Source organism: Aspergillus alliaceus, assembly GCF_009176365.1.
Source record: "Aspergillus alliaceus strain CBS 536.65 unplaced genomic scaffold BDW43scaffold_3, whole genome shotgun sequence".
Classification (NCBI taxonomy): domain Eukaryota; kingdom Fungi; phylum Ascomycota; class Eurotiomycetes; order Eurotiales; family Aspergillaceae; genus Aspergillus; species Aspergillus alliaceus.
The window spans coordinates 1,099,055-1,124,895 of record NW_022474686.1 but is presented as its reverse complement, the minus strand read 5'-3'; the positions used below and the strand labels follow the sequence as shown (position 1 = coordinate 1,124,895).

Here is a 25,841-nt window from a genome sequence, read left to right as displayed (position 1 = left end):
CGGTAGCAATATGTCATGGTTGTTCTTTGAATACTCTTCCAGAATGGAGATTTTCTTTTTTTCGTCTCTTTCGGTGAAAGTCATACATGGTTTGCTTTCTAGGTATCGAGGTCGAGAGAGGCTCAGATCTATTAAATCGGGAAACCTCATCAAAACAGCCATGGCTCCCGTTGATAGCGATTTTCGTGGCTGTGGCAAACGAAAATCTCTGTCTCGTCGCACCCGCGACTGTCATGGTCTGCCTGTCATACCACACAAATCATTGGTATTGAGGTTCAAGTCCCATTAATAATTCCCCACTCGAATGCATAGTTGGTTCCCACATCAGCAACGCCGTCAACTATGCAACAAGAAAAAAATTTTCACCATGCTAGGTGTCGGCGCCTTCGACTGAGAGAGTTCATTGAGTTCATTGTTTGCTGAACTTTGTTCCGCGGTAGATAAGATTTTTGAGATCAATCAGATAATCTAATCTGATGCACAACCAACAAAGGAACCCAACTTTTGGACGTTTCGTCATATTCTCTCAACCCGGATAATTTTCTGAATTGTCGTTATGAGCTTACAATCTCCTCCCGTTCTTTTCCTTAGTTCGATAGATCCAAAGAACTACTCTCGTCTTGACTTCATTTTGCCCCCGCTTGCCCGTTGCCAAGGCGCTGCCGGCCAAAAAAGTAAAAATAAAAATAAAAAAACCAAAACAAGCGTGAACTAGGCTATCCAAAATTTGCCTTCAATCCTTCGCCCTAAGCTAACAAAGCCAAGACAGTAAGACCATTATAGCTTGGGGGCTATTTCATCGTCCAAGTAAGGCACAGAAGAGCCATAAGGATTAGTCTCCGTGGAAGGCCTTGAGGGACTTTTCTCTCTTTTCTGATTTCCTCTTTTCCCTTTTTTATTGCGCTCCATTGCCTAGATCGTTCGGGCTAGCCTAGCGCTTCGCACCGTACCAGACTTGAGATGCCGGAAGGATCGAAACAGGGTAATTCCCCAGGTAGTTCCCTGCAAGCTGTTCCTTAACCAGGACAACTACAGTTCGCCACAGGCGTTGCCGCCGTGCAATGAATCTGGCTGCTGCCATTAGGCAAGCCCACAAGTTTTGGATAACATGGGATGGAGAAGAAATCAAGGATAGGAAAGAGCCAAATTTCAAGGATATATTCCGGTTACTTAATTGTATTATGCTCTACTAGTAATGGAGATGTAGACACAGAAGTCTGAACAATCCCAGGTTAAATCCGGAGTGCAAAAGGAGCGCAATATGAAGACCTACGGATAAAAGAAGCATAAAGCTTACGTTGCTCTCCGTACTTGCAGCTGATCCTTTTTCTAATTATATTAGTAAATGAAACAGGACCTATTATTTGTTTACATTTATCTTTTATGTAGTCCACACCGTCTGTCGATCATGATTCCGTTTTTCTCATTAGCGTTGATGGTTGGCTCAAAAGCTTGACTGACGCAGGCTGAATACTGCTTGCCGGTATAAGAAAGGCGCATGTTAATATTTGAAGGCCCAGATATTGTGTTGAAGGTGTTTATGGTTAATAAGGCCATTCCAAAGCCCAAAGGTTATGATGATGCCCTAGCAAATGGCAAGACGTAGTCCTTCACCCTACAATACGATGTTTAGGGTTTGACTGGGCAAGGTTCTTCTCTGATATAATTTTCAAGACGGAGAACCCAGTAAACTGAGATATTATAATAGATTGAATATATTTTTAAGCTCTATGACACTATTCGACATTCATATCACGCTGCGAAACACGCCAGTCATGCAAACCACGTATGCTATTGCTGTCACCATAATCACATGGGGGCCGTATGTATGATGATGTATGAAATAAGAAAAGCAAGAAGAAAAAGGGTCTGGCGGAATAACAATCATCAGAAATCATTAAGTACAGTCCTGATTAATTCGGCATCACACCGCTGAGGAAGTGGCAATAGCTTCCCCAGTTTCAGTTATCTCTTCGGAGGTTTCTTTTTCAATATCTCCGTGTTCAATGACTTGCTCCTGCTCGCGAGCTCGATCTTTCTGCTCTTGCTCTTCCTCCTCTTCCTCCCAACTCTCAGCAACAGCAGTTGGCGCAGGGGGAGTACGCAACTGCTTCCCGGCGCCTACTCCAGACCGGAGAACAAGCTTTTCCTTCTTAGGAGCGCCCCATGTGCTACCATCATCGCCGGCAAGGGCTGCAAACATCGAACCAGACAAGGGAGCTGCACCCGGGTTCGGTGTTGTACTTCGTGTGCTAGCGTTGCTTCGTCGTGAGGCGGCGACTTGAGCCCAGCCACCATCGCTGGCAGCGTTCGCCTGAGCTTTAGCGGCTTCCCGTTGGGCCTTTGATTCCGCCACAGCAAGACGTTGGGCATCCCGTTCTTTCTGTCTCTGGCGTTCGCGCAATTTGACGCATTCGCTCACGCTCATGCCGCCGATTCCGATCGCTGTGCCATTGCCCATCCCGAAAAGGGGAGGGTTCCACGCTGTAGGTTTCAGGACAAACACGTGTCGGTGGGGTTCGGGGTCAAAACTCTCGCTCGCAAAGCCCCAATCGGTTGCGAGTGAATGAACGAACGCCCGCAGTGACGATTTGGCTGGTTGAAACCGTACCGAGCGCTGCGTTGTATTGGCCGCTAAGGAGTGAAGTGTGGATTCGTAAGATTGAAGAGTAGACAAGGGAGAGGAGGATGACAATTGAATATACATGTCAAGGGTTTCAGATGAGTAGGGAAGATTAGTGGACGTTAAATTTTGAGCAACGGTTGTTGATGGATTAATGTCGATTCCCAGAGCAGATGCCAACGAACGGTTCCGCTCGAGCCGAGAGCATTCATCATCGCATGCCAATGGAGTCAAAGCAGGGAGCCTTTGCGGCTGCTGCAATTGCCCCTTTGATGCGACAGCCTTCGCTGCATTGCAGCGACGCTCCTGACGGAGTCGTCCGCAGCCACATGTCACCGTGATCATGGAGGAGCAGGGTGTTTTTTCCGAGCATGGGTAAGGGGCGTGGCAAGGCTCGGTACAAGGATGACTGCACATCGTCTTGGTCTTTCCACATGGCTGTTGGCAAGGCTTCGAGGCATCCTCGCAATCGCCTGGACGATGGCAGTTCTTCTTGCAAGTGTGAGAGCCACATTTAAGCGGTTCGCCGCAAATACGGCCACAACGCGCATCCGCCAGCCAACAAGGTACGTTCTTCAACGCCTGTTTTCCGCAAAGACACGTTTTCTCTGTTAAATAGGGACACTTGGGACAGCTTTCCTCGTCCGTATGACAATTGTGCGGTGTCTGAGGATGGCCGCACGATTTCGGACGTTCACACGGAGAAGAGCACGGTGGCGGCTGGGTCCCACAAGGCAAGGGCGGGTACAAAACAGACCGGCCGCAGTTACATGAGATCTCTTCGAAAATCGCTTCCCTGCAGGTGTTGCAAGGTCCTTTGTGACAAAGTTCTGGGCACGTATGCCGCCCGCATTTCAGCATACGGCCACAAATCCGAGTGCATATATGTTCGGCCTCCACATCTTCATCACTTGGGCGAAGATGGGATTTGAGCTTTCGCCGTAGAGCCTGGCGCTCAACTGCCTTCTGTTCACCAGAGCAACATCGCTCAGTGCACGCATGTCGACCACAGTGCAAACCAGCTTTGCAGATCCGGAAACACTGAGGGGGCTCAATAGTACCTTGGTGGCAAATGGTCATAAAAGAGTTACGTCCGCAGCGGCACTGTACGGGAATCTTGCGGAAACAAGGCCCACAAGAGCCAGTATGGCAGACCTTGTCGCATGAGTGTCCACATCTGAGAATCTTTCCGCAAGCCTCCAAGCAGTTGGGAATTGGGTCCTCGCAAGAAGTTCGGGGAGAGTATCCGGGTATTTCAATCAATGGTGTCTTTCCACAAGGGCAATTAAGAACGGCATCCGGCGACCTCGGGCAGTGGGCAGGGTGTATATCCTGGGGGTGACAGCCCTGTTGACAGGAATGGACACCACAGTCAAAGGGGCGATTACATTGCTCTCCGCAACTGAAGCAGCCGGTCCACTCGTCAATGTGACTATCCTCGCCACACTGGCCATGAAGCATCTGACTGTCCTTTTCCTCATCCTTAGAGCTACACATCATTTCTGTGTGCACCTTGCCGCAATAGCAACGAGCCTCTATTTTCACCTCGCAAGAACCGCAAAAACCTTCGTGACATGGTCGAGAGCAAGTATGCTCACCGCAGGGCAGAATATCGCCGCATATTTCGCCGCAGCTCCATCCATTTTCATAATCGGTATCTTGGCAACGCTTGGTAGACGAGTTCCTACCGCAAAAGCAATCCTGAGTGGGACCCATAGCTGTACACGGCTTACAAGGTCCAGCATGGCAAGTCGTATCGCACGGATGTGGGCAGCCTTTACGTGGTCGTGCACAGGTTTGCCCGCAGGAGTGTGGCGGGAGACCGGGGAGCGACCGCGGATCGACTTCTTTCTGGCACCAACATGTGTAGCTTGACGGAAACACTTCATGCGCAAGGTTACATCCAGGGCAGCGCCAGGCTCGAGGTGTATTCGTGTCGCCCTCTCCTTGACGACGGGTAGGGTCCTGCGCAGCGGCACCTTCATTCTTTGACCATTTCTTGACACAACTTAAATGGAAGACCGTCCAACATAGCCCACAAGACCAGACACGCGACCTCTTTCCCAGCTCCGCAGTGCAGATGGGACATTCATACAGATTGTGTGCAATATCCTCGTGAATGCGAGTAGCAATGTCAGGCGCTACTGACTTTGTGGTGACTTTTGGCGGTGGAGGTGGAGTACTCTTAGGTTTGGACTTCTTTTTTGTGGCTGCAGGAGTGGCCGACGAAGTAACGTTTTCCGGTTGTGTTCCTGGTACAAACTCAGGCGCATCTGCCCTCAATTCTAGGTCGTTCGAGCCTACTGTAGTACCGGCTTGATCATCCCCTGAGGCTTGCTCGGGTTTCGTTAGGCGTCCCTCGAAACGCCTGCCCGCACTGGCTATTCCCCGGTCTCCACCTCGTTCTCTTTGTCGATAATCACTAGCCTCCGGGGGTGCGCCGCCACCTCGGCCTCCTCTACCTCTCCGTGGTCTTCTTCGAGAGCGTGGCGCATCGTGCGGAGGGTCTGATGGTAAGGGTTGTGTAGGTTGAGCTTGTGGCGACTGTTGGGATGATGATTGTGTGTCGTGAGATGATACTGTGGTCTGGGTCTGAGGACGTCGGTGAGGATTGCGATTGCCACGGCCTCGGCCTCCACGTCTCGACGGCCTTGAACGAGATGTACTTCCCTCTGCAATGGGCGCAGGATTGTCGGACATAGTCGCAGTGATCGATATCTGATTGTAAACGGCGTCCGGTACGGTCATACACTAGATTAAAAAGGCAACTGGGATTAGTACGGGAAGCGACCAGCGGACTAAACAGAACGCGCCGGCTGGTAAACGTTCTTTTTCCTGTACGGGATGAGGAGTGTTTGGAAGAAACAAATATATGAAAACAACCTAGCCCCCGGAGGCGATAGGGACTAAATTAAGTAAAGAGAAGGCGATCAAAAGATGGCCAGGACAGGTTTGTTCCTCCAACCTTTTCAGATTTGAGTGGCGGAAGCTCCATTGCGGCTCTACCGTTAATTGGATTCTTCGGGGTCAAAGCCTCCAATCACAGGGAGGAGAAAGTCTGAAGTTTACCCAATGACGAGTGACTCTTCATGACTCATGGAATGTTCCTGCCAAGATTCATAGTTATTGATCCGTTGTGAGTAATTGTGAGTCAGTCCCGTATTTCATTTGCTAATATCTAATTTCAAAAATAGTCTCAGCATTGAACTCTAGCCCACCATAATTGTATAATTTAATAGTGCCGACCTGAAGATATTCCCTGTACCTGTGAGAGAGTTCTCCCAAGTACTATACATACTAGCTTCAAGCCATATCCACAACCTCCAAGGATACTGTTTTAAAGTATTTAACCAATATAAGCATGGTATATAAATATATATATATATATCAAAGTAGCTCCATCATGGTAGCATAATATAAACAGAACCGATATGTGAGCGGGATCGAGCTTTTTTGTGTTATGTCTGACCAGAATCCCAGGGAAATAACGTCTAACCATCTTACTACCTCAAACAAATTATGGTGCAAAGGAAACAGCATCAATGGTTTTGAGAGAATATATGCTCCCGAGCGCTTTACTCCATGACCAAAACAACATCTCACTTCTCTGGAATATAGTTATTTATATCAATGTGAAATGATACACTTCATTACAGTGGTGGAGCCTGACATGAGTAGAGAGAAAAAAAGAAAATAGACAAAAAGGTCGGGAAACATGCTTTGGAAGTCAGAGGACATTGTCAGAGGTTGATAATAAATATATCGAAGTCATATCGCTATGCAAAAGATAAATACCATGCACAAGAAAATGAATATAAGCACTCCAATGAGCGGCCCGGTTGGACCCATGATCACATAAAGAGGACAATTTCTCCCCGATCATTTCTCTTGATGCGCAATGTACGCCAAAGATCTTTCTCATCCTCAGTTCTCTGCTCATGATCTGCACGGCTCCGCCCTTGTTCACGACCGCGGTCATCATCAAACTCGTCCGTGAAGTCTCGGTGGAAGCGTTTTAACACCTTATTCACAGAAAATCCTCGTTGGCTTTCTGGGCCCTTGGTCACCAATGACAAGAAATGAGCACCCATCTGTCGCTGTAGGTCGCTAGGAATGTTTGGCTGTCCGTACACCACAACCTGACGGCCATCGTCGCCACGTGGGGACGTAGAGCGGGAACCCTCAGCATACTCAATCTGCTTCAGACGTCGCGACGGCCGGCCATCCATCTGGGCGCTACTCTTGCGCTTGGACTTCTGCGAATCAGACGCGACACGATGCGCCTTTTTGGATCGACGAACCTCCACGTCACCATCGTCCGATGAACCACGGTGACGCGAGCGAGAAAGTTCCTTTGAAGATTCGTGGCTATTTTTGCTGCTTTCTGAAATGGCAGGACCACCGAACATAGACGAGACAAGGCGTTCGGCACGGTTCTTCATCGAAATGCCCAAGCCAGCATCAACACCGTCCCTCTCATCACGACGGGTACGCTTTATGGGGGATGAAGGATCTTGGTAACGCCGGCGAGGGTGATCAGCATGATCGTTTTCGGCCTCTACAGACGGAGACCGGAGCATCCGGCTCAAACCACCTGTTAGTCCGGAGTGGTTTAGCATGGGCGTGCCTGGGTGGTTCAAAACGCTAGATGGGGCTTCCATGATTGGAGTGTCGACATCTTCCATCTCCTGATCTTCATTGTGACGCTTCCGCTTCTTCTCGCTAGTAATGGCGCTCTCCTCGGCCTTTCGTGAGCGGTCCTTCTTCTTTTTCGGGGCCGGGGTCATGAATTCCATTGAGGCATTAGGGACATTGCGTTGATATACCGATGGTGGAATGGGACCGGCGCCGTAAGAGTACCCATTTTCTTCATACGGCAAATCATACTGCTTATCTTCATCCTCCCCGGTTTCGTAATGGGCCAGCGCCTTACTGGTTTCAAAGACAGAAGGCGCGTGATCCACCATTTGCATCTGCTCCTTCGGGTGAGTGAGTGACACCTTCGATGCGTTCGGTGTTTTATCAGCAACTAGGAAATCGAATACGTTGACCCCTTTGGGATTGCCCTGAGCGGGACCCGAGGTCTTTTCACTGCCATTTAGCGGGGGAGTAGGAGCAGCGGGCAGCGCCGAAACGTTCTCCTTAGACTTATCGGATTCCGGGGCGTCCTCAACATATGGTGCCCGATGGCCATTGGTGGCTGGCTTCGCATTCTGCCTGGAGTCGTTCTTTCCCTTCCGCTGGTTCTTCGTCTGCTTCGGCTTATATAGAGCGCCCTCATATTTCTGCGCTTCAGTCATGCACGACTAGATCGAGGTTAGCGTCAACCAATGAACGACACATACAATAGGTCGCATATCTGGAAGCTCATCGCCACTAACGCCTACCCAAGACCCCTACGACAAGGTGCAAGATAAAGCTGTTGGGCGGTCGCATTGAGGGCCGATAGTGCGTTCAGGACGGCGAGGCCGGTGAGGTAGGACGGGGTCGATAGATAGAAGAGATGAAAGAGAGCGTAGATCCATACCGTATGTGCCCTATAAGTAGTTCCCTGGAAATGGACCATGCAATCAATGCAGGTGAAGGTTGCGCCGCGACATTGGTTCCGATGGGGATCGAGTTTCTTCTTTGTGAGAATATCACCGCAAGCCTAAAGTTCACAAGAGAAACTCAGCAACTATAACCGATAGGGGATTTGATGCACACAAACTGGGAGACACAGGACGAATAGTGGTGTTGGCCAACTCACCTCGCATGAGAATGATACCATGTTGTTGATCCCGCTAGATTATCCACTTATTGAAGTGGCAGCGCAATCACTGGTAGTAGACTATAAGAGAGAAATACAAGAAAAGTACGGGGTAACCAAAGCAGACTAGACCTGACACCTGTCAGGTACAAAAATCAACCCCGCGACTAGCTGTTTGCGACTGATAAAGGAATTGTCGCGCGGATTCGCAATCGCAAGATGAGTTCAAAGCGAAAAGACCGAGAAACCCGTTCGTTGTCGGGATAACAAGAAGAATGTAAACTGTTTTCGATTAGAGCGAATAGAATGGAAAGGAACAAAGGATCGCACAGCGCTTTGATCAAAGGATGCAGCGCCTAAAAGTCAGACACTCTCTAGCCTCTTTGTCTGTTTGTCCCTTGCCTTTTGGCGCGCTCATTTAAAAAAAAAAAAAAAAAAAAAAAAAAGGAAGGCTTCCAAACAATGGACGACACTATTCCCCTTTTAGAAGTGGAGACGGACCAAATCTGGGTGCCTTGGAAACCAGGCAGACAAGCCCCCACAATATTACAATGATGAAGGACAACAACAATGTACTGGAAGGGTTGGGGAAATTCCAAAAAGTAGAAACGTATATACACCATCCCATGGCTAGGGGCTATTTGTACTTCCGTTCATGTGCAGTACTTTGGACTGGTCTGAACACCACCCCAATATCTGAGAGTGAACATTGCGGTCAGGAAGAACCAGGATTACCACGCACCATAATACGATGATCTGTTGATCGCGGCTTCAAAAGGGTGCGGCGTCTGTACATCCAGCAATCAGCGTGGACTTGTCAGGAGACTGGTTAGCATTCGACCAAGGAGGATGACGAGCCATTCAGCATCACACTCTCGCCTTTCAGCTTCCCGGTTAGCGTAGCGCTTATGGAGGGGCCATGCCATTGGACGAGGGAATAAGATTTTGAGCACGGATTCTGAGGCGATGATGGTGATAATAATAATTTTTGCTGATATCAGAATGGAATTAGCTTTATCTACTGTCCTTAGGGCCCACCCCTTGTATCCCATGGGATCAAGGATACGGGCCACGCTTATAATTACCACGGCAAGCTAATGTTTCGCCTGTTCTGGGGTTGGGTTTCAGCATCTTGTATTCATGGAGAGCCTGCAATTCGACCATCTCAAGCACCAATACGTGCTGAATTCAGTAGTGCTAGCAAGGACATATACAGGGGGTTAAAAGGACCATATTCTCCCAGATAGAGGTGTGTGGATGTGTCATGAAACCAAAGAAGTTTTCGGCAGATGATAGTGGCTCGTCCGGTTGAAGGCTACACTAGAGCTGCACTTGCGCGCATGACTGCATCCTGGTACTACCTGTGACTGGCGCGGCTGATCAACAATTGGACGGTGCGTCTTATCGCTTGGATGTTACGCAGCGATGTAGAAGGTCCTTCCACCGTCTAGTATCTTCTTTGTGTCGGCAAACACCACACTGAGCTTTCATCAGCAGGACACCGGGGTGCACCATTGAGAGTCAATCCACCACTAGGAAGGTATATATGTACTGTACATTCTCCAATTCCATCATACTCCCAACGAACCCGCGTGGGCGATGTACGATTGATAGATGTGATTTACAACAACATTTCTGCTAGTTAAGTTCGGATCAAAATTCAGGAGATTATGAGTAAATTCAACCCCGCGTGGTTCTGAATTCATTGTCAGTCTCCGACGCGATAGTGAGGTGTGGGGGGAAGCAAGGGAGAAAACCCACGGTTCCTTGGATATATCAACAGGCTGACTAGCGACAATATTTTTGTTTTCGTCGGAGTCCGTATGGCTCCTACTCTTGAGTTCTTCGCTTTCTTCGTCCGTTTCTTGATCCTTGGCGCAGCCGCAGTCGTAGAAATCACCGATCTTATTGCAGTCAAAAATAGGCTTTTTGAGCATGGTATTAACCTCGTTGTGAATAAAGCAGCCCCATCCTGAGGCAGCATTGCGCGATGACACCTGTGGTGGATATTTCTTCAAGTGACCTTGGAAATGTGATGCGCATTCGCCACTGAATTCCGGTCAGTCTAATCGGATAGGTGACTCGACACATGCGTAGGATACATACCATGGATATAATCGCGCGAATAGATAGATAAATGAGCGTAAAGTTTCTTGTTGCTCGTCCGTGGGGTCTTCAGGATACCGTGCTAGCATGGTATGGAAATACTTCCACGTTGCGCGCCCCAATTCCGCCCTAGAAAAAGTACCCCATACTATCAGTATAACTTCATACTATCCCAGAGCAGGTTTGTGGCGTACTTTGCCGTCTCATTGCCCAGTTTGGGCATTACTACTTCGCCTTTGACAATATCATCCTTTGTCAATGTTGAATGAGGAGACTTCTCCAGGTGACCGGGGGCGCGGATTGCAGGGCTCGGTGGACCTTGAGGTCGGACGAAGAAAATAAAAAGAAGGAAGACTGATACCGCAGCGCCAAGGAGTATTCGTCTGGTAATATGACGGTTTGCCATGTTGGAAAGGAAGAGCTTGGAGTGAGACAGCGCTTGTCAATCGCAGGACAGGTCGAGGGCGGACGGAGGTTGAATGGCGATTTTCTCGAGTAAGGTCTGGATTTGGGATTGAATTATATAAGCTAGATACAGAAAAACGAAATGAAAAAGAAAATGAAAAGAGAGACTACAAGGACATAGTCTTAGCGAGAGAAAGGGTGTTTATTGCGATGTCCTTGCATGATGTGGCGTATCCTTTTGTTCCGGAGATCAGTCCACGTGTAGATAGCATGATGATTCACTTTGTTGCTGCTTAGTCATGAAACAATATGGGCACAATTCTATACCTTCTATGTTATAGAAAAGTTTCTAGTCAAGGATTATGCTATTCTGTGGTTATACGTGAGCACTCTTTAAAGTAAATTGTATTGTGCACATGGGACATGTATGCCAAGCAGCCAGTAGCAATGTGGAGATCTACTTCACAGAGTATTTACACTACCGAGTACTGATAAGCAGCCATTGTTATGCGGGCGAGACGCTCCTAACTAGATATGAATTGAGGTATATTTAAGATTGGGAGAAAGCTACTTTATATGGAAAAGAAGACACCTATCTCATTCTCTTTCGCTGAAAGATGACGACTAACATCAAGGCAACATGTGTAGAGAGGTAGATGGATAATAATATCAAGTGGACAAATAGCAGAACAAGGACCGATGGTTTTTCTTAACCTAGAGTCATTGATCACTCGACACTATAGACTTGGACTTGCTTTAAATTCCATTGCACTACAGGCAAATGAAAAGTAAAGAATAATCGCTACGAATAATTCCGGGGTATAATGTCATGAATGGATGATCGTCGTTCTTGTTACCGCAAACGATAGTTATTACGGAGAAACGCTTAGATAATCCAATGTGTCTAAGTTAGTTATTGAGGTTTCTCAACTTTTCCATTCTCAGTTCACTACTGTTCAGAACATCTCTACAACCTAGAAGATGGCATCTCTGAGGCCTTCTACTTTCCAATTCTTGCTCCGGAATACCAAAACGCCCTTCTTGCGAGTCCAACAAAAGCGATGGGCACAAGTACATGATGTGCGCTTCCTTGCCACGCATCACGATCCAAAATTGGTCTTCGAGAGGTACCGATCTAAGCTAGATCAGAAAGCCAAACAGTCAGCTACCCACATGATAGACCAAGTAGTTCATTTCCATTGCATTATGTGCCTAACACACTTAACAGAGAAGGACACGAATCCGTCGAATCTCTGAAGGAGGCCTATCAAGAGAAGATCAACGACTTCCGTCAAAAAGCGTCCACCGTTGTCACCCCAGAGCCCTCACGACCTGCCTCCTCCCCATCAGCATCCGCAGTCCACCCTCCTCCTCCTCCCCCGCCTCATTCTTCTCAAGCCGCAGCTGCAGCCGCAGCCAAATCGTCCCCAGGCATCAAGCCTCTCAGCTCCTACCTCGACATTGAGAAGATCCTCGAACTCCCAGCGAAGGAGATCGAGGCCATCTGGCGCCTCCGCAACGCCAGCAATCCCAACTCCATCTGCGCTACCATCCCAGTAGAAACATACCAGCGAATTGCATCCGCCGCTCGGCAGAATCCCCAATTCGTTCTCCCCTTGCCCCGCATGCAAACCGAGGCTCAGCAACCCGAACAACAGGCCGATGACGCCGCCAAAACCGGCGCAGATATCCACTTCCTCCAGTGGGGATTCCACCCGGCCGCTCCAACCGTTACCTCCGGACCGCTAGCGACTTCTCACACCTCCACTATCATCTTCACCCACCTGGCCCAGTACCAACTGCATGGCTCCTACGCCCAGCCTCACACGACTATCACACACCACCTCGACCTGGCCGATGAGAAGGGCCTGGTTCTTATGCATGGCCAGGTCATGCCGGATTCGGGTGTTTCTACCACTGAGGCTACCTGGTTGGCCAGTTGCGTTCAGCGGTTCTATGATTTCGGTGGCCAGGCTAGCGGACGCAAGGGTGAGCTGCTGCGCTCATTCACCCGGGGAGATACTCAGGGATTTAAGATCGAGGCATTGATGGAAGAGGCGGAGAAGTTGTAGATTTCGCGGGTCATTTGGTTCTAACTTCTGGCCTTGTATTATTCTAGAACGGTTTTTTTTAAGCGCTTGTTTGTGTCTGTATAGATCTAGAGCACGGCATTATTTGTATGATATAGATGGATTATTTATGATAGTCATTATGGTTATGCCCAACTCATGGGCTTCCGCCAGTGGATAGGGCTTCTTTAGCTCATTCTTGGACACTAGTTTGTATGAAAGTGTGCTGTAGACGTATCCCAACATGTACAGCTGAATTGAAGTTGCTATTAAGGGTGTAGGTCAGATCCTGGCTCTATCTGACAATTTGCCGTACCGCTACGGCGGAATCTTAAAAAATAAATCAAATAGATAAAAACAATGGCAGCCTATTCAGGTTGAGGTAGATTTATTAGAAAGAGCAACAGAGTCTAGAAAAATTGTGTATCAAAGAATAAAGCCAAATAAACAGAGAAAATAGCAAATTGGGCATTCTTGGGGCCGTTGACCAGACCCTGTAGTTTGGAAACAGTCAGACAGTCAACTTTCTAAACCAATCGCCCAGCAAAATCAAAGCTGGATAGGATATAATGCCCGTATAAAATCCAGAGACAAGACAACATCGTAAGCGCATGAAATTTCGCCGAAACATAACCCGTATGAATACAATGCATCAAAGCCTAAAGCAAACACATCGGCCTGCAGAATGCAAAAAAAGCAAGGCTGAGGTATGAACATGAGGCTGAAATAGGCAAGTCAAGGGGAGGGACGTTTGGCGGAACAACTAGATCGTAATTCTATTATGGTAACAGGACAGCACTGAGGTCTGAAGTCACCTTTGGATCGTAGAGTAGACTCCCGGAGTTCCATTATGAGGAAAGCTCTGAATATTAGAAGACGGAGAGGTAATGTGGTTGTGTAAAGTAGAAGATGCCAAAGCTGCATACTGGAAGTTGATGTAAGATGGCGTGTCATCCATGCAGGAAACAAACTTCTATCGGTCGTGATCGACGACTTCTTCCTTAATAAAGGAATGAATATGATCGAAGTAGCCTGGTTCGGCGACGCTGTCATTGTGGCCACCGTTCGGCAAAGTGCGCCATACTTTGTGTTCTGATTGACAAATAGCAAAGAGTTGTGTCATGTTTGAAGGGCTGCGCAACACCTCGTGTTAGTCCTACCCTTAACAAATTACGAAGTAAATACAGAGCGACTTACGGTATAATCTCGTCCTTCAATCCGCTAAGGAATAAAACGGGAATTTTGTTAATTTTAGGTAGGATCTCTTCGCTAATCCAATACTGGTGACAAAAACGAGCAAGGTATCGGGCAGGAGGGAAAACGCTAAATGTAAGTTAGCCTAGGTGCTTGGAGCGAAATGGAAAGATAGTGAACATACCTTGGAATCAGCTTGCGGATACTCAAGAAGGTATTTTCAAGGATCAGGCCCCTAATATCACCCTGGTCTTGGTTTTCCGCAACAAGATTTATCGCGACTGCTCCTCCCAGACTTTGCCCATAGACTACAACCTTAGTGTTCCTAGTCTCCGCTCGCTGTCGAATATAGTCGAGTCCAGTTTGCGCATCAATTTTCAATCCTGCCTCGTCCGGGACACCTGTCGAGAGTCCGTAGCCGCGATACTCCACCATAAACACATTGCATCCTAGCATATCTTGTAGGACCCTTGCGATGGGAATTCGATGGCCAATATTACCCGCATTTCCATGGAACATCAAGATAGTAACATCCCGAGCAAGACCCTTGTTAGAGGGGCGAATGAAGAGGGCATGTAATGACTCCCCGTCCGGCGTAGGAATCTGGAGATCTTCATAGTCGGTAATCCCAAACTGTCGGGGTTTGGGAACGTTGGTGCGGGCATCGGTAGGGACATTACGAGGATAGATCAGCTCACTGCACACGTTGTCAACTTCCATGCACCTTTTGGACAGACCCCGTTATCAATTCGCCAAATCCTGGGTAGCACTAACTTTTGTTTAAAATACAACAGACCACTTGCAACAACCGCCAAACCAGACGATGCCAACACTGGTAGCCTAAGGAAATGAACCGCATTGTTGGCCATGCTGGTGATACTCCAAGACGGTGGGGGCGGCGGAGACTCGGACATTATAGTGAACAGCTTAGTACGGGTAGAGGTGGACGTGCAGTCTTGGGCGTTCGATAGAACTGAGACACGACGTAGTTTAGACGACCAGAAGAGGTAAAGAAGAAGTAGTCAAGAGAAGCTTAGGCGTTCAAAGCGGAGCTTTTGGAATGGGTCTCAATAGCTCCAAGGCCGGTAATGATGGCGTCTCTTCGACCGGCTGGAAACCATGGCCGGGGGAAGTTGTTCAAGAGGCTTGCGGGGGGGAGACAGGACCCGGCCAATGGGGATATCGGGTACACTCACCGCCCGACGGTACTAGCTTCTCAGCTGCCAACGTAACGCGTTCGCCTGCCTTGAGCTCCGTCAGAGCTCTTTGGAATATTCCATTATCACCTCTTCACACCTCCTTCCACCTGCGTTTCTGATTTCCCTCCTTCATTTCTCGCTCTACTACCATCGGTATACGCCAGTTCCTGCGTGTTCAACACTGCGAGTTACGCTTGGCGTTTTGACAAAACCTCAGTATACTTTCTCCATCAGACAATATGGTCGGTCACGGTGTCTCGGGGATGCTTGGTGAAGGTCAGATAAGACTCGATCGGATCGAGAGCGGTATAGCAGTTCAGTCGCTGATAATTTATGGTAGATGGCATTCATGTTGATATGAACCACCTGAAGAGCGGCGAGGTCAAGTATGTCGTCACCCTATACCGAGACTACTAAGGTATTGTTTTAATATATTAGCTAACCGTCCCTTCTATACAGCCTAGGTACCTCGATGTAAGTTTGTTCAATTAGAGGCATGCTTCCAGATGGCGTATTGACGGGGCGATAGTATGGCGATCAACTTCAAAGATGGCGTTATATTAGGTGCCGACAGCCGGACAACGACGGGAGCTTATATTGCCAATCGAGTTACCGACAAGCTGACTCAGGTTCATGATACCATTTGGTGCTGTCGATCTGGGTCCGCTGCAGATACGCAGGCTGTGGCGGATATGGTATCCTACCACCTCAACATGTATTCGATCACGAACAACGAGGCTCCTAGCACCCAGGTTGCCGCGTCGTTGTTTCAAGAGCTGTGCTATGAGAACAAGGATATGCTGAGGTAGGTCCTCGCTGTTTCTTAGGCTTGGAGCAATGAGCCATTGTTAATCTGACTGGCTGCAGCGCTGGTATCATCATCGCGGGATATGATCCCCGACATGGCGGTCAAGTATACTCGATACCGCTTGGCGGATCTCTACACAAGCAGGCTTATTCCATTGGTGGATCCGGTTCAACCTACATTTACGGCTACTGTGATGCGAACTGGAGAGAGAACATGACCGAGCAAGAAGGAATTGACTTTGTTCGGGGCGCCTTGGCAGAGGCTATCAAATGGGATGGAAGCTCGGGAGGTGTGATCCGTCTGGTAGTACTGACGGCTAGAGGAGCCCAGAGACATCTCTACCTGCCCGACACAGGCTACAGCGGACCAGGTGTTACTAACTAGATGATGGATATAATCGTATTGAATGATGATGTGTTCGACTTTTAATTCAATCGGTATTAGCTTATCAAAATCTCCATTTTGGGTAGGGGAACGATAATTATCTTGTCTGTCCCATACGAATACCACCTATAGTATCTGAACGCACCGATTCAAAGGCGAAACGAATAAATAAATGAGTATTCCCGTTTTTCGAGCTTGTGATACCATCTCCCTGGTAAGGTTCCTCAACAATGGTAGGCTCATGTTTTATTTTGGGGAGAAAACAAACAAAAAGAAAAGGTTCTGGGCGGGTTCACGCACTTCGTATTGCATTCTCCGAATATGCTGAAAAGCAATTTTCCCAAAGCGTAACTCTGTGGGAACATTAATGTCGGGGTTTAAAAAACCGGAGAAAGGGACGATCTATAAGGGATGTGATATCAATAACTAGGACTAAGTAATCGGGTTGGAGCAATAGGAGGGATGAACTTCAACACTATGACACAAGGCCACCGCCAATCGTTCTTCGCTCATCCACACACCTGCGCGTTCGGAGAATCGTCATTGGTCTGCCCATACTGTGGATGATCAGAATCCGAGCCGTCATCGCGCGGTTACTACTTATCTAGTACACAGTAGTATGTATGTATGTATGTATTATCCAGTGGCTAGAATTGAATTCAGATGGCGGTCTTAGACTGTTGCGAAAGGGTCGACTGACAACCGAAGGCTTTTTACCCCTTCCATACTAACTAGTAATGGGGAAGTACAGTACCTATGTACATACCAAGAGGTCAGTGGTTGAATGTTATTATTCAGAAGAGGAAATTATAGACCTTTTCTCTCTGATTGTTCTCCATGTCGAATTGATGATGTGTGGTTATTTTTATATTTCGGAGCAAGGTCCAGGCTAGACCTGCATGACTGGTTGAGCACTGCTTGCCGGTGGGCCCTTTGAAGTCACTGATCAATCGCTCTCTCTCCCTCACTCTTGCCTTTGATCACCTCTTTCTCTTTCGCCACGCATACTCCTCCTTCCCCTCCTCCCAATCCTCAGTTCTCGTTTTCCTTGGGGCCATTTTTTTTTAGTAAAGATAGTTTTGATTGAATTTAAGTCGGAGTCCATTCCCCCCTCTCATTGAACGAGCGCAATGGAGTGCCCTGTTTTTGTGTATCGGTTGTGATTCCCTTCCCGCTACCAGCCTGGGTTGGGTTCACTTGCACGTCCCCAGTGCTCCCTCACCCGATATCGATCTAGGCTCACTCACTCTCTCTCTCGCGATAATCTATCTATTAAGTATATTGAATCCTCCGCCTGTTCTTCTGTACAATATTTTGCGTCTTCTTTTTGTTTTGTTTTTCCCTCTTTTATGTATTTTCCCTTTCTGATAAATCATTCGCCTCTTCTCTCCTCTGAATGATTCCTCATTGCCCGATCTGTTGGTCTCTTATGACCCCTCACTTCGATGTCGCTCCAATGGGGCTCTGTCGCTGACTTCTGCAGCTTCTCGGCCCTTGGCTGTTAGCATAGCTCCATCGCGTGTTTTAGCCGTCGCCCCGACGCCTTGACATGGGATCAGTCCTCCTCAACCATCCGCGGCCAGATCACATTGACAGCTCCTACACCATGCTGGGAGGCGCCATCACTCCCTCTGAATCCGTCTATCGACCTTCATCCCATCACACTTCTCACCCATCATCTCACTTGGACACTGGCAGTTCCAGGTCCACGTCGACCAATACCACCCCCACTTCGTCCATAGCCCCGCCATCAACATCCGCGGCCAGTTCTGCTCGCCTGCATTCCCACTCTTCGCATGATGTGCCTGCTTATATCAACCGGTCATCTCACACAACCTCCCAACCCTCCACGCGAGATTCTTCAACAACGCCAGGATCGACATATTCCCACCCTCCCCCAATGAGCTCCACCCATGTACCTCATCCCGACTCTTCCACTTACCCCACGTTCCATCGTTCCCAACATGTGAGTGCAAACCAGACTACTGCACCGCCGATCACAGGTTCTCACCGGGAGACTCACTCGTCTCCCGCTTCGCCTCGGTTGAGGCCGACATTCCAGTCTCTGCGATCTTTGGGAGGATCGGAAGCGAACTCTCCAAGTCGCATCAAGGTCCGTGACCTGTCTCATATCCAGAGCTTGGCCAGTGAAGATTTCTTGGCCCAGTCGCAGAGGGACCGGCTTCCAGGGCAGTGGGCTCAAGAACGCCAGTATGAGATCAGCTCCATGCCGGTCACCGATATCATCGAGATGGTTGCTGGGCTTCTTACGAAAATCACTACGACCAATGACATGCACCATGAGCAGGTCCATCGACATATCCCGCCCCCTGATGGCACGGCTAGCTTGACCCCGCAAGCCACGAGTGTGCTTGCATTCCATGGCAAAAATGTACCCAGTATTAGCATTCTCAGCTACCTGAGTCGGATTCATAAGTACTGTCCCACTACTTATGAGGTCTTCCTCAGCCTGTTAGTTTATTTTGATCGCATGACCGAGCTAGTGAACAAAGGCCAACTGGAGCGTCTCCAGCAGCGCTGGGGGCACGTCCGAGCAGACTCCACCTCAAGGCCAGAGTCTGAGACGTCAGCAGCAAAACCTGCGCATGTCTCACCCATGGTGACTCCTCCGTCCTCTGCTAGCATGAGAGCGCAGGACCCTACGAGTCCCTCGTCTATATCGCCGACTTTGAACCCCCAGGAGGAAGATGATCATCTTTCCCATTTTTTTGTTGTCGATAGTTTTAACATTCACCGGCTGGTCATCGCGGGCGTGACCTGTGCTAGTAAATTCTTTTCCGATGTTTTTTATACTAATTCCCGATACGCAAAGGTATTACGCTATCTGTTCCTTTTTTTTTTTTTTTTCTCCCTAGCTTATTCCTCCGTCTAGGTGGGTGGTCTCCCGTTGGTCGAGCTTAACCACCTTGAACTTCAATTTTTACTCCTGAACGATTTTCGTCTCTCGATCCCTGTTGAAGAACTGGAAGCATACGGAACTATGCTTGTCGAGTTTTACGCCCGGGAAATTGTTTCTCAACAGCAACATCAGACTGTATCTCAGGCAGAGATTCCTCGTCCATTCGGCTCCTCTACAGCGTCAGATCCTCAGTCAGATGCGATGTATATGCGTCCTCACGAGAGACGTCGCTCCGATCAACCAGAGATCCAACAAACCCCAACACCACCGTAGCTATGGAGTACATGACTGTCTCTTATCTTCACGGTTCAGCGAATCCTTCGATAGGATGATATCAGTTGTGCTTCTAAGCGATTATTAGTGTCAACGATTGATTGCCTCTCTCCGGTTGACGTCACATACCCTCACTATTTTTGTCTGTCGAATTCCGCGCATCTTCGGGTCACACTTGTTTCTCTATTTATAGACTCTTGGCTGCTAGCATGTTGGTATATTATTTTGTTGATCCTCGTGGATTTCGAGTATCCTGTGTGACTGGTACTTCCTGTACACAACTCTTTTTATCTCTGCATATGCTACCCTGACATCGGCCGGTGTTCATAGGCGTTTCACTATTGTTGGGTTATATGGTTGCAAGAAATGTCTCATCTTTATAACCTGGTCTTCTTCTTTTCCTAATCTACACTGATCCATTTTCACATCTGTGTCGCCTTATTCTAAAAATCGAACACCGAGCAAGGGCTTCATTTCTCGTCACAAATTTGTCAAAGACTGTAACTTCCAGTGGTTTCCTCTAGGGAAATAGCCGTTCGGTACGTGCATTCTTGATACAACAGCTAGCATCTAAAAGTGTAGATGGGTTGGTCACATACAGGCTGCATCACGAATGGCCGAGTGAAACTTCGTGGGTATTGTTCTCTAAACAGTGTGCCAAGACTACGTTTTCTCTATCAACGCTCAGAGTGAATGGTTTTTTGGCTCCATCCAGCAAACTTCTCCACATCTATAGATATTTACACAATCATGATTCACGGATTGCCATTACTAGAGGACATCCTATGTTTTGCAGGAAGATCTCAACGCATGGATCTCACAACCAGATAGGCCGCATATGCTGCTTAAATTAACCTGCAGAGGCATTCTTCCTGCTACCCTTTTGCTCCGTTCACAATCGCCTAGGCATATGGCGCTAGAAATGATGAACTTTTTCCTATTTCAATACGTCAGTTGTGTAACCCTCCAAAAGCACTTTAAGCTCTCCTCTGACTCGTGTTCCTTCTGTAGGGCCGATAGCCTGTAAGTTATGGGTTTTTGTCTTTTTCTTTATTATATTTATTTTCTCTCACTCATTCTCCGTCATCTCTCCACACGTGTCCACATGGAGCGCGGAGTCCCATCGAGAGGTAGCGAATGGTAAAACCTTCCGCAACTGTCCAGCACACCTCCAGAATGTAGTCTCTACAACCATAAGTGGGACGCCAGTATAACCGGACGCCAGTATAACCCCAGTATCGGTCACTAATAAAGTTTAATGCTTGTTCAGCTTACAGCTGTTTTTGGTTCTCCGATGAGATACATGCACCATGTATCAGTAAGATCATCATGTCTGTCAAGCGCTACATCCACACTAATAGTGTATCATTCATAGGAGTTGAGAAATTTGATTTTACTTGGGACAACGTGACAGCTCAATCATCCTCCAGGCAGTGTTCCCAGTTCAGTCTATGTTGCACCGGACATCTCTAATCATACTGAATAGATGCTTTCGAGAATAGTAAATTCTACGATAGCAATCTTTCTTGTAAGATAACGCCAATCCAATGATTAAGGGAGAGGTGTACCGCCATGCGAACGATAGTCTGACAATTTTCGTTTTATACATAGTATATAACCCTAGCTCGAGGATCATACTTACTACCTTGTGATCCTATATCCCTGCAATATCCTACCTCAAGGCTCCCGAATTCTCGGTGCCACCGCCAATTCCGTACTCTAGTAACTACTAGCCTAGCAAAATGGTCTTTCGGGGTATGCTTCTCGCCATTCCCCTACTCTTACACACCTTACCGTTCGCAGTGGGCCCTCCTGCTCCTAACAGCGATGGTGTTATCAACATTCCTGAGCTTTTCAAGAAAGTGCTCTGCGGCCAGAGCAGTAGTCCAGAAAAAGCCCGCAATGAGACCTGAAATCATGACCAAACCGATGAAAATCCCGGGGATAAGGGAAAGGAACAGGGCAACGGCGGTGGGATCTGCACTACCCAGACAGTGACGATGACTACTACCGATCATGCCCCCGGGTAAGTCTGAATGCTTAGACCTTGAGAAACCCCGGTCAAAGCTAAGTGCCACTTACAGTGCAACAACCATCATCACCGTAGTGACCGCCACCACGATTGGGGGCAGCACAACGCCCACCGCATGCCGGACTCACCGAAATGATTACAGTAACCGCTGTTGGTTACAACAGCGGTTCAACAGCATCATCCCCGGCCCAACAACAAGAAGCACCAGCGCCATCAACACAGGCGCAACAACCGTAACAGCACCAGGCCTAATCTCAACAGTCACCGCGACAGAGACCGAGACAGTCATTGAAGTCATCAACAGTCAAGTTGTAACTGACATAGAAACAATCACTAACACTGCGACGATCATTTCTACCGAGACGGCCACCGCCACTATTACTTCCTATCCGACGGACGGTAGTACTAATTGCGGCGGCCGTGTTGGTGGTCTTGACTACGGGACTTGCTCGGACCCTACCATCCGCTGAGAGTATGGTCTTGATAGTCGAACGGAGTATTCGTGGACCACTAATAATGAAACAAATTTCCCGCATGGGGTTGTCGACGATCATTAATACTCTGACTGAGTTCATCTGTAGTCGTTTCCGGCGTCCATGCAATGCTCCTCAGGCTACGATTGACCAATGCTACTCGGCTGCGGCTCAGGTTAGCAGTAGTTGTTTGCAAGGGAAGGAGGCTTCTGATTTGTGGAATTCACTGATGGCTTGATCAGTTTTGTAGGAAAAACGCAAGCAATCTTTCTTATACGATAATGTCATAGTTAATAGTTAGCTTGTCAGAGAAAGATAGAGCTTCGCTGTTTGAAATTATAGATCTGAAGAACGCTGTTCATCTTATAACTCGTATTTACTTGGGCGCACTTATGACAATTAGCAGCATGTCTGCGTCGCATGGAAAGAAGAGGAAAATGAAAATTGAAGATCCAACCCATCCACCCAACCCTAGGTACAAAAAGCAGAGAAAGGAAAGGTAAGATAATCAAAGCAAAACAAAAGCAAAAGCAAACGCCACCTAGCCACCCTCAAAAAAGAAGAGAAAGAGAAAGGGAAGAAAAAGAATAGAACAAAAACCCAACCACTCACCCTCAAGAAAAGATGAAAGAGAAAAGAATCGGCTCCTATGCACCCACGCAGCCACCCATCCCTAACAAGGCCTGTAGCCTACCACTCAGTCCTCCGAGAGGTCAGCTAGAACAAAACAAGTGCTCGCTAGTCATTGACTAACCAGTACCGCTCATGCTTGAGAAGCCTGTCTCGTGCATCGATCCGCGACCAACGAGGTCGATCCCTAGCGCCGTCAACCTTGTCAGGTCTGTTACTACACAAGGCTTGATGCATGTAGGGTTGACTGACTCCACACCGCACAGACCATTTTATCCACATGAGTCCGGGCATACCCCTGCCCTATCACAAGGCGCAGGGTACATCTAGAATGTTAAACGGTTAGCCGGAGCCATTGGAACAATGAAGGCGACTGTACTTATCTCTTTTCCCCCTCATTCTATCACCAAGCTTATCATGTGTCGGTTGCGGCCCACCATCCATCTGTGACCGTTAGTATGGTGTATTGGAAGAGCTACTAAGACTTACGCCCAATTCCATCTAGTTGAACCAACAAGCTCGCCTGAGGAGCATCGGCGGTGCCGCCGTCGTTCTTTTTTCGTCGAGTAGGTGGCTGGAGCTTCTGGCAAGGGGTTACGACTAGATCCCGCGTACAGGTGCGCGTCATTACCCTTGTTTAGAGGGAACCCTTGGACCTATGATATCCTCTGTCTTTGTCAGTTACTGGTCCTTAGGATCATCCGGAAGGCATAATACCTATCGATGCTTACAATTGCACCACCAGCACCACAGCAGAACATTGCGCCAGCATCTGAGAACCATTAGCAGTACCTGGGTGGTCTTCAATGAAGACCGGAGCCAGCCGAAAATGGAAAGAGGGATATTAATAAATTAAACGACAACATAAAACGTCATAGTAATGAATACGGGGCAAGTAACGTGGGCAAGAGTCTTACAACGAAAGACCCGAGTCCGAAATGAATAACTTACAAAGCAAATCCTCCTTTCTTCTATTTGATCTCTCGGAGTGAGCCACTCCTCGAAGACCATAGGAGGAGTCTACATGGAGTGCCTCCACCAAATGTGACCCTGGGCATTCCACGCACATTTCTGCCCGTCACAAGGGCCCGTGTCATGAGAAATAAGCATCTCATAGGAGTCGGAGCCCCTAGAAGTTGTATACTTCAAGTCACCATCCGCGTCGGGCTCGGAGAGAGGTGTTACGCCCCACCCTTGCAGGTGTCCAAACCACGACGAGACGCCGAAGATGTGATCGGGCAGTTCAATCCAGCGAGGAGATGGAGACGACCGTGGCTTCGCCGAAACGAACGCGCTTCTTCTCCACCGCCTTACGGCCTGAAACAGGTTTGACAAGGACCAGCGTCGACTGGCACAATCGCCCTTTGAACACGAGTCGTATGTATAGCTAGGATTGGAGGCTTGGTGGGCACCGGTCGACTGGTGGTAGTGGTCGACAGGTGTCCCTCGAGGGACCTGTTGTGACTGGTCGGCATAGGTTGAGCTCAGGGTCGAGGTCGGGCCTGTCGTGCTGCCCTTCTCTCCGAGAGTCTGGAAGAAGAGCCATTCAGCGCAGTCGCTGTATCAGCTCCCACTAGAACAGCCGAAAGAAGAGTGGAAGGGCCTTTACTGAGTGGATTGTGAGATGCGAACCTTTGCGTATCTCAGCAGAGGAGCGGAGTGTAGCAGGAGGGTTCTGACGGTAGACAATACGACTGGGGAATGAACTAACGGCCAGCTGTGTCTTGAATCGTGCAGTAGGCCTGCTCGCATGGAAAGGAACCCAGGAATGCAGAGGCGAGCCATCTGTACAAGTCTGGTCAAAGAACGAAGAAAATGGTGGTGAAGGTGAGCGAAGAGTAGCAAAATGGAGGGTCAGGATCCAGGGTCGCCGTTAAGCGGGAGCAGAGACGCCAAAGGTGGAGTGACAGGCGTATATTGCAAATAAAAGGATACTAGCATCAAACGACCATAAGGTGTTGGAGAGAAGGAGAAGAGGAGAAACAGAGGAAGGGAGAATACACTTGAAGAGACTGGGAGAGCAGTGGTTGCTACAGATTACAGGCGTTCAGCTAAATGGCAACTGCAACGACAACATCATGAAACGGAAAGACTGTTTACATGGACTATAAGCAAGTACTTTTGGGCGATAGGTATGGCTGGTTGTTGCCAAGGAGATATCCGATAAAGAGATAGGCAGGTCAAAACTCTTAGTCCCTCTATAGAATCCTTATTCTACATATCAGACTGATTGCCTATTCTTAACTAAACTTAATCTCGTTAGATCCCGCAACAGCATGCATTCCAGAGACATGTCCCTGCATAAATATTAAATCCACCCCTTAGCGAGTGAATATAGTATTTGCTACCCAGAATAGTACTTCTTCCACTATCTTCATGCATTAATCAACGATTGTCAAAATAGAGAGAAAACGTCTTTGTAAATGAATAGCCCCTTCATCAGTACAAAGTCGTCTATTATCAAGTTTTTTATATCACACAACAGTAGGCCCAAGCTGCAAGATAAGGTGTATCAACGCCCGAGAGCATCATGCTCCATACCGCTGCATTCTTGCAATTTTTCTATATTCCATTGCGCAGAACTATTTCCTAAACTTTGGATACAGTAATTGCCAACTGTTTTCTAAATATCCTATATAATAATTTATGCTGAATCTTGAACCTAGTATAAACCAAACCACTCCCTTAATAAGAACTCATCCGCAGATATACTAGTACTCTTGCGAAATTGTTGTTCCTATTGAAAACGAGCGAGGCTCATTGAAAACACTCCAAAGCTTGTAAGATGAAGAGAAACAAACGTTACATTTGGAAAAATATATATATGTATATATATATATATGGATAGTTAATATGCCGATGGGTGTTTTCCACCACGTAAAGTACATTATTTGGCATAACAATAGGTGGTCTTAGTGTAATAATAGCAGCTAATGCTAGATGTGATGGACAATGTGAAAGTGTCCAGAAAAAAAT

The 25,841-nt window shown here is 47.9% G+C and overlaps 9 protein-coding genes across 9 annotated transcripts; 4 read left to right on the top strand and 5 right to left on the bottom strand.

Annotated features, from left to right (window-relative positions):
• Positions 1-1,421: 1,421 nt before the first annotated feature.
• Positions 1,422-5,559, bottom strand: BDW43DRAFT_262372 (putative NF-X1 finger transcription factor). The gene has a single exon (XM_032040416.1). The coding sequence runs from the start codon at positions 5,369-5,371 to the stop codon at positions 1,925-1,927; it is 3,447 nt and encodes a 1,148-aa protein (XP_031905520.1). The 5' UTR covers positions 5,372-5,559; the 3' UTR covers positions 1,422-1,924.
• A 697-nt stretch (positions 5,560-6,256) lies between these two features.
• BDW43DRAFT_121726 (uncharacterized protein) lies at positions 6,257-8,795 on the bottom strand. Its single transcript, XM_032038087.1, has 3 exons — positions 8,373-8,795; positions 8,151-8,273; positions 6,257-7,929 (listed from the first exon to the last, which is right to left on the bottom strand). Exons 1-3 carry the CDS (start codon positions 8,391-8,393, stop codon positions 6,475-6,477), a joined length of 1,599 nt encoding a protein of 532 aa, XP_031905519.1. The 5' UTR covers positions 8,394-8,795; the 3' UTR covers positions 6,257-6,474.
• A 742-nt stretch (positions 8,796-9,537) lies between these two features.
• BDW43DRAFT_296850 (flavin-linked sulfhydryl oxidase ERV2) lies at positions 9,538-10,884 on the bottom strand (the record flags this gene model as incomplete). The annotated part of the gene is made up of 4 exons (XM_032044280.1): positions 9,538-9,569; positions 10,093-10,421; positions 10,479-10,607; positions 10,673-10,884. 4 exons carry the CDS (start codon positions 10,882-10,884, stop codon positions 9,538-9,540), a joined length of 702 nt encoding a protein of 233 aa, XP_031905518.1.
• A 943-nt stretch (positions 10,885-11,827) lies between these two features.
• BDW43DRAFT_262363 (ATP11 family protein) lies at positions 11,828-13,228 on the top strand. The gene is made up of 2 exons (XM_032040415.1): positions 11,828-12,043; positions 12,112-13,228. Exons 1-2 carry the CDS (start codon positions 11,865-11,867, stop codon positions 12,953-12,955), a joined length of 1,023 nt encoding a protein of 340 aa, XP_031905517.1. The 5' UTR covers positions 11,828-11,864; the 3' UTR covers positions 12,956-13,228.
• Positions 13,229-13,261: 33 nt separating this feature from the next.
• BDW43DRAFT_262361 (alpha/beta hydrolase) lies at positions 13,262-15,272 on the bottom strand. The gene is made up of 4 exons (XM_032040414.1): positions 14,921-15,272; positions 14,331-14,843; positions 14,150-14,275; positions 13,262-14,085 (listed from the first exon to the last, which is right to left on the bottom strand). The coding sequence occupies exons 1-4, from the start codon at positions 15,058-15,060 to the stop codon at positions 13,926-13,928; spliced, it is 939 nt and encodes a 312-aa protein (XP_031905516.1). The 5' UTR covers positions 15,061-15,272; the 3' UTR covers positions 13,262-13,925.
• A 142-nt stretch (positions 15,273-15,414) lies between these two features.
• On the top strand, positions 15,415-16,623 carry pre3 (proteasome core particle subunit beta 1). The gene is made up of 5 exons (XM_032038086.1): positions 15,415-15,621; positions 15,686-15,731; positions 15,805-15,819; positions 15,875-16,150; positions 16,213-16,623. Exons 1-5 carry the CDS (start codon positions 15,585-15,587, stop codon positions 16,535-16,537), a joined length of 699 nt encoding a protein of 232 aa, XP_031905515.1. The 5' UTR covers positions 15,415-15,584; the 3' UTR covers positions 16,538-16,623.
• An 802-nt stretch (positions 16,624-17,425) lies between these two features.
• On the top strand, positions 17,426-20,386 carry BDW43DRAFT_262352 (putative cyclin-dependent protein kinase complex component). The gene is made up of 2 exons (XM_032040413.1): positions 17,426-19,370; positions 19,431-20,386. Exons 1-2 carry the CDS (start codon positions 18,087-18,089, stop codon positions 19,728-19,730), a joined length of 1,584 nt encoding a protein of 527 aa, XP_031905514.1. The 5' UTR covers positions 17,426-18,086; the 3' UTR covers positions 19,731-20,386.
• Positions 20,387-21,730: 1,344 nt separating this feature from the next.
• On the top strand, positions 21,731-22,232 carry BDW43DRAFT_306523 (uncharacterized protein; the record flags this gene model as incomplete). Its single annotated transcript, XM_032046044.1, has 2 exons — positions 21,731-21,756; positions 21,815-22,232. 2 exons carry the CDS (start codon positions 21,731-21,733, stop codon positions 22,230-22,232), a joined length of 444 nt encoding a protein of 147 aa, XP_031905513.1.
• Positions 22,233-23,661: 1,429 nt separating this feature from the next.
• On the bottom strand, positions 23,662-25,016 carry BDW43DRAFT_121633 (uncharacterized protein). Its single transcript, XM_032038085.1, has 3 exons — positions 24,966-25,016; positions 24,498-24,895; positions 23,662-24,320 (listed from the first exon to the last, which is right to left on the bottom strand). The coding sequence occupies exons 2-3, from the start codon at positions 24,648-24,650 to the stop codon at positions 23,886-23,888; spliced, it is 588 nt and encodes a 195-aa protein (XP_031905512.1). The 5' UTR covers positions 24,651-24,895; positions 24,966-25,016; the 3' UTR covers positions 23,662-23,885.
• Positions 25,017-25,841: the final 825 nt, after the last annotated feature.